Below are 15,137 nucleotides of genomic sequence, written 5' to 3'. Positions count from 1 at the left end.
ATCTATTTAACAATTATGCAGTTTAAATGAGGAATAAACGTTTTATCATGTTCACAGTTACAATTTTAACATAATACAGCAGTGCAGCCACAACTTTTACCTCAGTATTATGTATACATTTTATATCTGCACATTAAGCTTAGATACAATTACCACAAGCCAGTTTTTAAATAGTTTATTTTATTATTAAATGGTTGTATTTCATCATTTCCATACTAGAGACTAACAGTCTTACTAATAAACCGTGTATAGTTTTTATACGAGACTTATGCAGAGTTGAGACAGAAAACGTTACTAATAAACCGTGAATAAGCTATGGACGTATAAACAGGCTGTAACTATACAATGGGAATTGCTTTGCAGTAGTTATATACATGAAACCCTTTGTTTAAGCGTTGTATATAGGGAAAAAATGGCCGCCCTTTAACAGCTGTTCGTATCGACTGTCATTTTATGATGATGTTTATCTTGTAACCACAGAAGAACAAACCAAAGATCATAGAATTATTAGACTAATATTGCTGTAGCTTGTACTCTTTGTACGATGAAAGAGTAATGGAACGGAGAAAAATTCTCTCCGGCGCCGGGACTTGAACCCGGGTTTTCAGCTCTACGTGCTGATGCTTTATCCACTAAGCCACACCGGATACAACTCTTTCATCGTATGATGACGCAGAATATCTGCATGGAAATATCATATGTACTTCGGTACATTAAAATAATATATATGATATGCGTAAATCACTTCGTGATTTAAGACGGCGCTTATTCCGTCGGATCCCGGCCAACTAGTCACTCATATCGAGTGCACCTCAGCACATGTGTGGACTTCGGTCCTGTGTTCATAGACATCTATGACGTAGTGCAGAGGGCGGCCACTAGAGGGAACACAAGAGTTGGAGCTTAATCTGAGACGATTCTAACCGGCGTCGGAGTTGTATCCGGTGTGGCTTAGTGGATAAAGCATCAGCACGTAGAGCTGAAAACCCGGGTTCAAGTCCCGGCGCCGGAGAGAATTTTTCTCCGTTCCATTACTCTTTCATCGTATGATGACGCAGAATATCTACATGGAAATATCATATGTACTTCGGTACATTAAAATAATATATATTGTACTCTTTGACCAAAATGTAGTGTGGTAATCGATTAGAGCCAGTTGTACTATCGATATTTAACATGCCACACTAGAGCGCTCTACCGGATGCAGTAGAGAACCTCAGATATTCTATTACCTTTCGTAACGAAGTAATGACGAAACTATGACGTAGCTGTGTAACAGTTGTACTGTTATACACGACGTATGTAGTGATTATTAGAAAAGAATTTGCACACGACTTATAAACGAGCTACTCATTGTGTAAGTATAAGACAGTTAAACGTCTGTATATAGAGTTTTTATTAGTAAGACCGTAAATGTATAAGATATTGCATGTAAACCCTGATGATGCCCGATGGGCAATTTATATTTGTATAGAACACAATGATTGCTTACATAGATAAGTGTCATAGACTTTTTATATTTGATATGTCATGTAGACTGAATAAACAATATTATATTATATTGCAAAAATTTGGTGAAATTCATTTTCTTATATGTCAGCTATTATAAAAGCTAAATTAACAAAACTTATTCGTTTATTAAAGTTATCAAATCTGTATGTGTGTACAAGTATGAAATCTAAGAACGAAAATTGGGGAAAGCGACTTTTGACCCATCGTGTATAGTCTGACCAGACAAGATCTTGTAATCACCAAATCTAGTACAAAAACTGCACTATTGGTAACCCTGGAGGTATTCTCCTCGTTAACAGTTGACATCATATTGTGGAGCTCAAGCACGTGTGACCATCCAGCGAGCGGCAATTAAGAGCACAAGATCCAACCGCAAACGAGATGCGATGCTGATTATAGAGGCTTGGCATCGCCCGCCTCACATAACTCAGCTCGAAGTTTAAGTTATTTGCTGTGTTTTGATAAGGATGGAGACGCGACCTGGCAGACGCCGGTGAAACTTGGGTTGCATAAGTCACCAGCACTGGCATCTTTCCAGGCGGACAGTCCATTAAATTCCGAGACATATTTCCACCTTACGCCGAGGTCTGGATGCAGGTCTCTCTTCAGGGAAGAAGCGCCCTATGTCGCCGAGTATCGACCCCCAGCGTTATCTTTCTTACGGAGCCAGGAAATTGCAGCAATTCAAGTGGAGGAAATTGGCGAAAATCTCTCGGGCTAAAGCGCCTTTCCCTCCAGCAACCCGCAGCGCATGCATTATTCGTAGCCGTGGCTTCGGGGTTGCCGGCTGGGGGGGGGGGCAAGTAAATATTTTTATTCGCTAGAGCTTCCCCGGGGTTGCTCTGGGTGGTCAGCATGATTTCCATTAAATTCGAGACTCGTCGGTTCAAGTTCGGAAGAAGGCAGTGGTCATTTAAGGGGAAGGGACTGTAGAGAAAAATATTTTTTACATATATTAAGATAATCTTTCATTTTGGTACACATACAAGGCGCAATCAATAAGTTTCCGGACTGCCCTGAATGTAGGCAACACACAGGACATAGAAAACTGACAAGTTATCTAGAACCAGGGAAACGCCTGAAATCTATACTAAATGTATCACTTGAAAGGCAGAGAAGAAGACTAGCCATAAGGCGTACATGGAAAAATTCCAGGAAAAATAGCAATCGGTTCTAGACATGTTTGCACAAAATTACGTGTAGAAGCTCAGTCCTTAAAGACAATCTGACTCTGTTTGATAGACTGACTCAACATGCAATTATCTTCAGTGACACGCGCATGTTTGTTTAACGCTACTATAAATACAAGTGCAGTTCGGAAATATATTGATTGCACCTTGTATATATCTTAGCCAAAACTTGACTTTCATCATATACTTATTTCTTGAGTTACTCAGTTTTTACGAAAAGGGGCACATTTACAAAATTCTACCCCTAATAATTTCAATCAGTCTGAATATTTTTATACAGTACCTCAGCTATGTCAGGAATAAAACTATGCATTCAATTCTTCTTAAATAATACCAGATTACGAAAAAAATAATTTGTAAAATAACAAACATTTTTTACAGTATTTTGTTTTTGTCACACGTATAAGTTGGAGAGTTAGAAAAAATCAGGCACAAAATTTCTAAGCATGATACAATGAATATACAGAAAAAATTAAGCTTCTTAGCAGTAAAATTGTATAACTTTAATTATTTGGATAAAAATAAATACACAAAACTTTACAGCGGAAAAAAGTGCCTAGAGTTGAGAATCCAAGAACGCGAATCTTTACTTACGATGTCATTAGAAGCGAGTCAAATCGTCTTACGCCCATAAAAAAAACTTTGCATACATTTAGAGTAGGGTATTAGAAATCATTTACAAAAAAAGAAGAAAAATCCATTTTTTTAATAAAAAATGTCATATTTTCTCTACGGGCCACCCTTTAATGATATCCTATTGGAAAGAATTTGTCGATGACTAAGAAGTGATACCTCGTATCTGAAATTTCCAGATAAATTCCGTTTTAAAAATTAATTTTTCTCGTGATAGAAAAGGGATAATATTCCAACACATTTAATTATTAATAATTATGAACCAGGGAAACGCCTGAAATCTATACTGAATGTATCACTTGAAAGGCAGGGAAGAAGACTAGACATAAGACGTTTATGGAGAGATTCCAGGAAACAAACGCAATAGGTCATTGACATGTTTGCACAAAATCACGTGTGGAAGCTCAGTTCTTAAAAAACAATCTGACGCTGTTTGATAGACTGACTCAACAGGCATGGAAGCAATGATCTTCAGTGACTCGTGCATGTTTGTTTAACGGTACAATAAATACAAGTGCAGTTAAATACATTGACTGCACCTTGTGTTATGTCTTTTGATCGGATGTAAATACCCCTTGCAAAGAACATCTATCTAAGATATTTGAGTATGTAATTTTCAATCAAATTTATGACTACTTTGAAAACTCAAATCTCTTTAGTAGGTACTTACCAATTTGGCATTAGAAAAAGGAAATCAACAAATGATGCAATTGAGCTTTTAATAACCGAAATTTCAATAAATTTTGAAAATTTGAAAATTTGAAATGCTGTGTTTTGTGATCTCTCCAAAGGGTTCGATTGCGTTGATCACAACTTAATTTTATCAAAATTATAATTTTATGGTATTCGAGGGAATATACTAAATATTTTCAGAACCTATCTTCATGGCAGAAGGCAATTAATCTTAGTAGGTGAAAATTGGTCACGTCTCTCCACTATACATTACGGTGTTCCACAAGGCTCAATAATTGGTCCACTGCTATTCTTGGTAGCAATAAATGACCTTCCTAAATTCATTAAAGCTATAACAATTATGTATGCTGATGACACTACATTCTTATGTTCTAGCTCTACTCTGAATGAATTACATGCTCTAACCAACGATATTCTATCACATATGACTTTAGGGTTTGAATCTAATGGGTTTTTGCTTAATGAAGAAAAGACTATCAACATAACTTTTAGCCTAAATCATGTAATAAAAAAGGACAACATACAAAACTATACCAAATTTCTACGATTTTTTTAGACTCCAGTTTAACACGAGAAAAACATATCGAATATATATGAACAAAGTTATCAAGAGTTAGATATTTATTAAAGAAATTAGTGACTTACGTTTCTCAAAGTTATTTAAGATGTGCCTACGTTTCGTTCTTTCAGTTGATAATTCGGTATACGTTAATTTTCTGGGGAAATGGTAGCTAAATTGGGAATATCTTGATTTTGCAAAAGAAAGCCATTAGAATTCTATGTCAGTCAAACTATCTTGAACATTGCCGACCACTTTTCAAATAATCACAGATATTAACTGTCATAAATGTGTGTGTGTATATATATATATATATATATATATATATATATATATATATATATATAGGACCTATCGTTTACACTCGACAAAATATAGATAATTACTCATTAGTAGCCAATATACATGATCGTGAAATTAGAAATAGCGAAAAAATTAATATTCCATACTGTAGATTACATAAAACTAGTAGGATTTTTTTCTGTCATGGGGATGAAATTATATAATAAGCTTCCCAGTCAATATTATACGTGTAAGTTACCAACCAATAGTTTCAAAGCTAGATTTTATAATTGGCTTTTAATTAATCCTTTCTACTCTGTAGATGAGTTTAACATAAATTCATACGAAATTGTTTTTTAATAAATAAAGTTGTTTGCATTTAGTTACAAATATTACATTAAGAGTGAAGTGTTTTCATCAACTCTTAGGGTTTCAAAATGTTTTGTGTTTTCATTCTAATTAAACTTTACTGTTTTCAATTATATGCATATTTTAAAATGTACTTTTTTCCCTTCTCTATTATGACGAAGCCTATCGCTGTATATTTAATGGCTTAATAAATTGAATTGAACAGTTATAGTGACCACGAATTGAAGATTTAGGAACCCAGACAAGCCGAGTCTTGCAACATTACTACTAATGATGACATTATAGTTGAAAAGTGGCATATATTGCCTGCCATCGTTTTTAATGAATGACTCTGTGAATGGCAGGGCGCTACAACATTTGTAATCGCCAAGAATCATCCGAACACAAAAATCACACTGTGAAAAAATTCCTATTATCTATCACAGTGATTTTTCCGGAGCTGCGAGTGCAAAATTCTATCACACCCCACTTCTAGTGAAAATATACTTACTGCGAAAAAGAAATAGGATCATACCTGAATCAACTTCTGGCTCTGAAGGCCTTTCTTAAGGCCCACATACCTGATAATAAGGTTGTTACTGTAGTAAAGTGAAGTAATACTCACCATGAGGCCTGCTCGATCAGCCACCGAGTCCTTGTCCACGCCGGTGATGAAGATCCCCAGGTTGTACTCCACGCCCCCCCTGATCATGAGCCCCAGGCTTTGGCCAGGCTCGATGCTCAGCTCCACCTGTGGTGACAAATGAACATCGTCAAACAAATCATCGCGTCCTCGTTACACAAATTAAACAGATAAACTCCGTAAAGTGTAATCAGGCCCGTTGGCTGTGAAATCAGATCTCCTCACGCCGGGCTATCAACTCTTGATATATCACACAGGAAGATGTGCGATGTCTGTGAGACGGCATCACAGAATCCGGATGCTCTACGGAAGTGTCTACACACTGTTTCCCCACCATAACACTACAGACGTGGACAAATTATTAGCAAAATTGAAGACTTTTATTATATATTTTTACAAAATATGATTCTTCAATTTAGACTACAGTTGACATTTTTGCGTATTTCCAAATTATTAGCAAAATTGTAGACTTGTATTGTATATTTTTACAAAATTTAACTCTTCAGTTTGGACTACATTTGATATTTTTGCGTATTTCCAAATTATTAGCAAAATTGTAGATTTGTATTGTATATTTTTAGAAAATTTAACTCTACAGTTTGGACTACATTTGATATTTTTTGCATATTTACAAATTATTAGCAAAACTGAAGGTTTTTATTACATATTTTTACAAAATTCGATTCTTCAATTTGGAATACAGTTGACATTTTGGATATTTTAAAATTGTTAGCAAAACTGAAGATTTTTATTTTATAGTTTTACAAAATTTGACTCTTCAATTTAGACTGTAGTTGATATTTTTGCTAATTTACAAATTATTAATAAAAATTGAAGATTTTTATTATATATTTTTACAATATTTAACTCTTTAATTTAAACTACAGTTGACATTTTTGCATATTTCTGTCTACTGTAATGATATAAATATGCAAAATTGTTAACTGTAGTCTAAATTGAAAAATCAAATTTTGTAAACAGAATTATCATAAAAAATCGTCAATTTTGTTAATAATTTGTCCACGTCTGTACAATGATTCAGATTATTCGAACTGGAGTTTGATTTAACACGTATTCGCCAGGTTTTTTCATCGGGGTTAAATATACAGGGTGATTCACGAGGAGTTACCGTCCCTTACAGAGTTTATTTCTGAAGACATTCTGAGCACAACTATAATATAAACATGTGTCCTTTTCTCAATATTTTCAGAGTTACACTTATTTGAATTTGTTTAAAATACCTTTTTTACTTAGTTTTAAGGGTAAAAGAATGTCACAAACAGAAAACGAACTATTTAGAAGTATCATTTCTTTTATTGGCTACTATTCTGAATACGATGAAAGAGTAATGGAACGGAGAAAAATTCTCTCCGGCGCCGGGATTTGAACCCGAGTTTTCAGCTCTACGTGCTGACGCTTTATCCACTAAGCCACACCGGATTCCACCCCGGCGTCGGACAGAATCGTCTCAGATCAAGTTCCAACTCTTGGGTTCCCTCTAGTCGGATCCCGGCCAACCAGTCACTCATAACGAGTGCACCTCAGCACATGTGTGGACTTCGGTCCTACGTTCATAGACATCTATGACGTAGTGCAGAGGGCAGCCACTAGAGGGAACCTAAGAGTTGGAACTTGATCTGAGACGATTCTGTCCGACGCCGGGGTGGAATCCGGTGTGGCTTAGTGGATAAAGCATCAGCACGTAGAGCTGAAAACCCGGGTTCAAATCCCGGCGCCGGAGAGGATTTTTCTCCGTTCCATTACTCTTTCATCGTATGATGACGCAGAATATCTGCATGGAAATATCATATGTACTTCGGTACATTGAAATAATATATAGTATTCTAAAGCTAATGATGTGTTCTTAATTCCTTAGTTGCTTTGTACAGATTCTTTTCTCCTATTTTTAAGTAATAATTACATTATTCTTACACACTTATCACAACAATTGTTACAGACCACATGACTTCTAGCAACTTGTTTCTTTACAGTTAAATTTTTCATCCTAATGTACAGTCTTAAACATTTTACAAAAATTACGTGATTTGTAACAATTTTATTGTTGTGATAAATACGTAAGAAAAATTTATTTTATAGTTAGAAATAAAAAAAAAATCTATACGAAAGAACACTGGAGTCAACAACACATTTTAAGCTTCAGAATACTAACCAATTACATAAATGATACTTCTGAATAGTTTATTCTCGAACTGTAATATTCTTTTATCCTTAAAACTGAAGAAAAAAGGGTATTTTTTAACAACTTCCAATCAGTTCAACTCTGAAAATATTGAGATTTTACTCAAAATATCTTCGGGAATATGCTACGTAAATGGCAGTACTTTTCGTGAATCATTCCGTATATTAACCCTGAGGTTATTAAACACCGCTTTAACTTTCGAGAGAAAGAGAAAAAGTACTAATCTAGAAGGCCGTGACCGAGAATTTTTTATGAACGCACCTTGTTGGTGTTTCTTTTGTTTTCTTCCAAAACCCCCATCCGTAACAATGACCAAGAAAATGGAAGACGTTAGGAAGAGAAACAGCAGCTAATATTTTTCGGAAATAGAAAAATCTTTGTTAATTGAATTAGCAACTAAATATAAAGACATCAAAGACTGCAAGAAGACAGATTGATTGAAAATAAAGGAATTGAATGAGGCGTAGGAAAGGATTCCAGGAGAATTTAATATGAAAAATTATAAATTTTGTCATGCTACTTTTGACCAATAAAACAGTGTGGAACGACGTGTTTCAACCAATCACGGCTATTGTGAATTCAATCCAGAATGCGTAATCAGTTATTTTCAGTGGTTTTTCTTGGCAGGAAGCATATAGAAATGCTAATATAGGTGCTAACATTGTTAAAAAATGGCTTAATTCCAACTTCCTTTCTTTAAATATATCTAAATCAACTTTAGTCCTTTTTCGTTAACAGCTGCCAGTGTTCAAATTTTAAAATTTAGCGATAAATATAGACTAATAATACACAGTGAAAATTGTTTAGATCCCAAAAATTGTAAATGTCCACCTTTGAAAGAAGCCACGTATGTCAAATATCTGGGTATCATTATTGATCAGAATTTAAAATGGCCTCATCACATTACTTATCTTTGTAAGAGGCTTCGTAAAACAATTTATAAATTCGTTAATCTTCGATGCTACTTACCTATTAGAGTTCTACGAAATGTTTATTTGGCCATTATTCAGTCTATCATTCAATATGGTATAATTTTTTGGGGTGGAAGTACAAAAATTAATCTTATTCCGTTAAATTTACTACAAAAACGAATAATTAAAATTTGTTTCAAGAAACGTTTCGATTATCCAACTAAATTAATTTATTCTGAATTTAATGTATTTAATATTGAACAAATTTATAAGTATACGCTGTTAAAATTTTATCATAAAAATCGTAATAAGTTTGTATTACAGACACACAATTATGACACAAGACGAAATATTAATTCAACATTAGTAGAACCTAAATGTCTCACATCTGCTGGTCTAAAGCATAGCATAAATTTTGGCCCTCGGTTGTACAATGCTTTAACTAAATTACACTCAGAACTTCTAACATGTAATCCACTAACATATAACAAGAAAATTAGAAACGTGTTAATATCTTCAATTTGATTAAATAAATTTATAGCCTATGTGTATGAATTAATCAACCTATATTATATTTGTATTCTATAATTTTGAAATATATATTAGTCCTACTTTTCACGTGCGATATTATTCTTCTCTAGTGTTAATATTATATTATATAATTCCATTGCCGCTGTAATTATATTTTAGTTCCTATTTTATTTTACTTATTTATTTATATTATTATTATTTTTTATTTTAATATTATATCTGAACTGCGACCGAGCACGAGCGCTGCTCATTCGGTCTCAAATTTTGTTAATACTACTGTATCTTCTTTTTATATTGTCTGTATTATTTTATTTGTATTTCTCTTTGTTTGTTTTGTAATTATATTTCTTTATTCTGTATATTTGAATTTAAATAAATAAAATAAAATAAATAAAAATAAATGGAAAGGTGGAGATCAAGAAAGAGAAGATAGGAGACATAAAGAAAGACAATGATGTATAGGGTAAACATTGGTAATTTCGTGATAATTTCATGAAAATTAATTTAAAATGCAAATGTGTAAATATATCCTTATTCCGATTTTTTCATCTAAAAGACGATAATTTGCTGTACAAATCAGGAAATATAAAAGATTGGACACGTTCTTCAACAAGTGCCAAAAACCACTTTTACAACTTAAGCTGAAAGGTTGGTTATTTCGTGATAACCTTGGTAATTTCGTGATATTACATTGATAATTTCGTGAGAGGTAGAAGAATTGTGGAAAAATTCATTAAAATCAAATGAAATTCTCATTTATTGTTACAAGACTTCAAACATAGTAATTCCGTCTAATATTCATAGCAAGAAAACATAGAAATACATATCAACACATAGTTAGAATGAAATCAAAGTAAAAATTGAAATCGATAAGGGATCTTCTTTACCCTGAAAGGGTGAATACTTTTATTACGGACTTTACTATAGCCTATATTACTAGGGTAACTCTAAAAGTAATGCATAAATTTTTATAAAAATTATATTTTTATCCTACAGCTTTGCTATTTTCACAGAATGTAGATACATCCTTTAAGAACAAAATGCCACTTTTCCACATAATTCCCGTCCCTTTCAACTGCCTTACGTAACCTAGGAACGAGGGCCTGTAGACCAGCACGGTAAAAGTCTGGACCAACACGTCTGAGCCACTCTTTAGCAGCGTGCACAAGGAAGTCATCTTCTAACCTCGTTCCGAGAAGGTATCCTTCAGTTTACCAAAGAGATGGTAATCGCACGGTACCAGTTCAGGACTGTAAGGCGGAGGTTTCAGTGTTGTCTATCCGAATTTTCTGATCTGGACTGTGGTCTTGTGACTGACATATAGCTGTGTGTTGTCGTTCAATAGCAGAACATCCTGCTTCTCGCGATGTCGTCGAACACGTCTCAGTCGAGCTTGAAGTTTCTTGAGAGTTGCCACATACGCGTCAGAATTAATGGTGGTTCCGTGTGGCTTGATGTCCACAAGCAAGAGTCCTGAATCGAAAAACACAATAGCCATAACTTTTCCTGCCGAAGGTGCACTTTTGAATTTCTATTTCTTTGGTGAATTTGCATGATGTCACTCCATTGTCTGCCTCTGTCTCCGGTCCAAAATGGTGGAGCCATGTTCATCTTCTGTCACAATTCTTGCAAGTAAATCATCTAGCACTTATCATTGGCACTTACCATGATAACCAATCAAACAGAAGCTACACTGAACCCATTGCGTCCCCCTTGTCTTTGTTATCAAATCTTATCTTCAGATTTCTAAAATTCGTATTGTAATAAAGTTTTTAAAAGAGTATAAAATATAACGCTTAATGCTCAACAAAATTTCGCCTCAAACAGCTAAGATTTCTATCAGTAAAGCTAAGCCTATATGGCGACTACAGCTGTATCTAAAATTCCAAAAACATTTCCTAAAATTTCATTAAGATACAATAAATCTTTGTACCAAATATCATATGCTTACCTTTAGTAATAAGCCTGTAATGTAATTACAAACATCCACAAAATTTGTACGCCTAAGAAGTCGACGCAAACTTGCTCTCTCCAAACATAAAAGCTCACTGAAGCAGGTACAATAGTCACACAAAGCGTAGCTGTATGTTTCTGAAACTGGACAACATATGCTATCCCTTGGCGGAAATTTGAGTCTCTTAACACCATTGGTTAGTTCACGACAGAGCAAAGAAAAAAATATCACAAAATAACCACTGACACGAAATTATCAATGTTTACCCTATAGATGATCAAAACAAGAAATGGCATGAAGAAATAATTGCCTGGAAGTAGTCTTTAAAACTGACCTCATTTCCATCGCAGTACAAATGCACGGAATTAACGCTTAAATGAACACCTTGAGAGAATAAAACAAGTTCAATTTGCACAAAAATAGTATACATGTGTTTAAAAAAATAAAAAATAAAGTGTATTTTAAAAAATAACTTGGTCATTAAATATTTGTTTCTGAAAGGGCCTATGTTTTCAGATTTCAATTTTTTTTTCTCAAAAAAATATAATTATCAAAATGTTAATACCTGGCTGGTCAAATTGGTTTCAAAGAAGAATTTATGATAAAATATTTATTTCAGCATTAATTTCAAAATTTCGGCCTATAAACAGTTTTTATTAAATTGCCAACATAATTTAGTAATCAAGACTTAGGCCCTTTCATAAATAACGCATTCATTTTACCTTACGTGACAATTTACGATTTGATTAGTTGCTCCTCATTTATCTACAATCCCTCATAGTACGTAAAATACATTCAGTTACATCCTGTATATCCTATGCAATTCTCAGACTGTTTCAGTCATGCTAACGTTACAGTGTTGGTTCATTTCAATAAAATATCATCATAACTTTGAGCTATAAAATTCTGCGAACTGTTACGTAAAATTTAATCTGTTTGAACCAGAAGAGCATTGGGATGTAATTTTGTGGATGTAAAAACCAGGATGCATAAAGCTGTCACCTTGATAAATTCCTTTCTCTGCCACAACAGGCTACGAGCTAACCGAGCGCCACTGGCGGCGCCCAGCGGAGTTGGAAGGGAGAGAGTCTAGCTCCCACCTATAGGCGAAGACAGTGGCGGTTGGAAATTTGGTTTCTAATGGCGGCTTGCCAACGTCGTCAAAAGAATGATACGTCACAGAGATGTGGAATTAAATACGTACGTGTTGTTTCCAGTAATAATAAATAAGTTGATATATATATATATATATATATATATAAATATAAATATAAATATAAATATATATATGTATAATTTGAACTGGTAATGGAAATTACGGGAAAACGGCTGAACGCATTTTAATAAATGACCCCCCCCCCATTTTGAAGCTTGGAACCCAAAGTTTTTCAGAAAAATAGTAGTTTTCAGTGAAATTTCAATTTTCCTACATCATTTTCCTATTTTCCAAAATCCATCTTTCCTCAGTTTTGAGAACTAATTAATTGCATTTCAGAATAAAACAAAACACACACTACAATAAACAATAGACTATTACACGAAGGTCATGACCTACAGGATTGATGACATAGTTATAGTTCAGATGGCTCAGATTCTTTCATATCATAATGCCAATATGTCGATCTTCATTTGTGTAATTTTTTGATAACATATAAAAAATAATTTACAGGTCTGATTCTCTGGTCTGTAGTTTTCCGAGTGCAGCTGTGTATTGGATATTAAGAACTACAAAACTTAAGAATGTTTGATGACATTCTTATCATTAAAAATGAAATATTATTATAGTTAATGCAACACATAACGGTATACTGATGATATGAAAGTGAAACCTTTTGGGGTTTTAAATAAGTAGACGCAGAGGAAGAATATTTTATATTAGATCTTCATTTCTATAATTTACTGAGTAACGGCTATATATATATATATATATGTGTGTGTGTGTGTGTGTGTGTGTGTGTGTGTGTGTGTGTGTGTGTGTGTGTGTGTTTCTGAAAACTATAGAACTTACGTAAGGTAACAATATTGTTATTAAAATACTTTTATAGTTATTAATCAAGTGGTGTGGATCTTTTATATATATTTAATGGCGGTGTGATTATTTATATATTTGATTCTGTAATTTTTCTTCTTGCCTCCTATTTTAGCTGCGTCTTTAAACTACATCAAAATTAATTTCATATTTCTTTGGTTTAATCGATTAGATTATTTGTGATCGCTGCCAAGCATATTTTGTTGTAGGGAAAATAGCATGCCATTTCACTTCTTGCTACCGTGATGAGTAGCCTACGTTTATTACCCGCAACCAGCAACGAATGAAACACTAAAACTGCTAACGATTTACGATGAACGATTTTATTTAGGGCGCATATAAGATTCTACAATTCTGACATATCATTCGCCTCATTTTCCACATCTCAGCAATAGATTCCTCACAACAGCCTATATTACAGAAAATATACTGGATAACATTCATTGTTACACAAATTAATCCAGCAGTATTTGGTAGATCAGTATTGTCTGGAGGAAGCGCAAAAATTACAATTCCAAAAGATATTACTTACTGATAAAATAAGAGGCCTACAAGATTTTGTAGTCTCTTGATCACATCAGTAAGATCTCTTAGTGGGAAAAAGTGATTCTGCCCTCTACATTTCAGGGTAGTTCACGAAACATATAGCAGCTATACCAAGATGCTAAGCCTTTTGTTCAAAGCATGACAAACCTTACATTTTCTTAACTTTCACCTACAATCCGCAATGACTTGAAACAGGTACTGCATTACTCCCACATGAAAAACTCGCTGATCGTCCTGACATTGTTACTTACGATTTCGCATTTAAACTCAAGAACTGAAGACGGATAGGTTCAAGGAAAAGTATTTGGCATAAAAAACATTCAGAGGGAGTTTGTTTCACTATTATGGAAGCAAATAACTTTAAAAATGTCTGGTATTCTTCATTGAAAATAAATCTGAACAATTTTTATTTGGACTTCTTATGGACTTAGTTTGCAGTATTTGGCACTAGTTTTTTATATTTTTATTAAGAAAGAATGTAAATAAATAACACGAATTGTTGTTCACAGCGTGGGGTAGTGGTCTTCGTATCGAATTTCGTAACTATGGGCCCGGGTTCAAATCCTGATTTGGACAAGTTACGTGGCTGAAATTTTCTCCGGAGTTTTCCTTAAGATTTCCAGGTTTTTTAAAAAGAAAATACGGGAGAGTAAGGAATCGACAAAATTTCACATATAAATTAGGTAAATTATTCGTAACAGTTACTGAAAAACAACCTTACTCTACACTTCGGCAGCTAGGCTTAAAATATTGGGTTGGATCCCCCTTTGGTCTTTGGTTTCTTCAGAGGTTTTCCACAACCGTGGGATTGAAGCCGGATGGTCTATGGCGAGTCCTCGGCATCAACCCCTTTGATTTGATACCCCCCCCCACCTGTGATTTGATTACCTGGTTGGGTTTTTCCGAGGTTTTCCCCAACCAAAACGCAAATGCCGGGTAATATTTTGGCGAATCCTCGGACCTCACCTCATCTCACTACATCTCGCGAAAATATTGTAAAAAATTGGACAAAATTGTAACAATTGTAGAAAATACTAAATTGTAAAACTGTAAAAATTGGTAAAAATTGTAATTGTAATATTGTAAAATTTTTACTTGTTCCACAT

The 15,137-nt window shown here is 34.0% G+C and overlaps 1 protein-coding gene across 1 annotated transcript in view; it reads right to left on the bottom strand.

The window, feature by feature from the left end:
* Window positions 1–15,137, bottom strand: part of LOC138709993 (whirlin-like) — a 508,846-nt gene that overhangs the window by 351,779 nt on the left and 141,930 nt on the right. The window contains exon 4 of the mRNA XM_069840671.1: window positions 5,843–5,968. Within this exon, the coding sequence (XP_069696772.1) occupies window positions 5,843–5,968 (126 nt within the window). The remainder of the gene's footprint in view (window positions 1–5,842; window positions 5,969–15,137) is intronic.

The sequence above is a fragment of the Periplaneta americana genome, chromosome 12 (assembly GCF_040183065.1).
Source record: "Periplaneta americana isolate PAMFEO1 chromosome 12, P.americana_PAMFEO1_priV1, whole genome shotgun sequence".
NCBI lineage: Eukaryota > Metazoa > Arthropoda > Insecta > Blattodea > Blattidae > Periplaneta > Periplaneta americana.
This window is presented reverse-complemented; position numbering and strand designations above follow the sequence as displayed.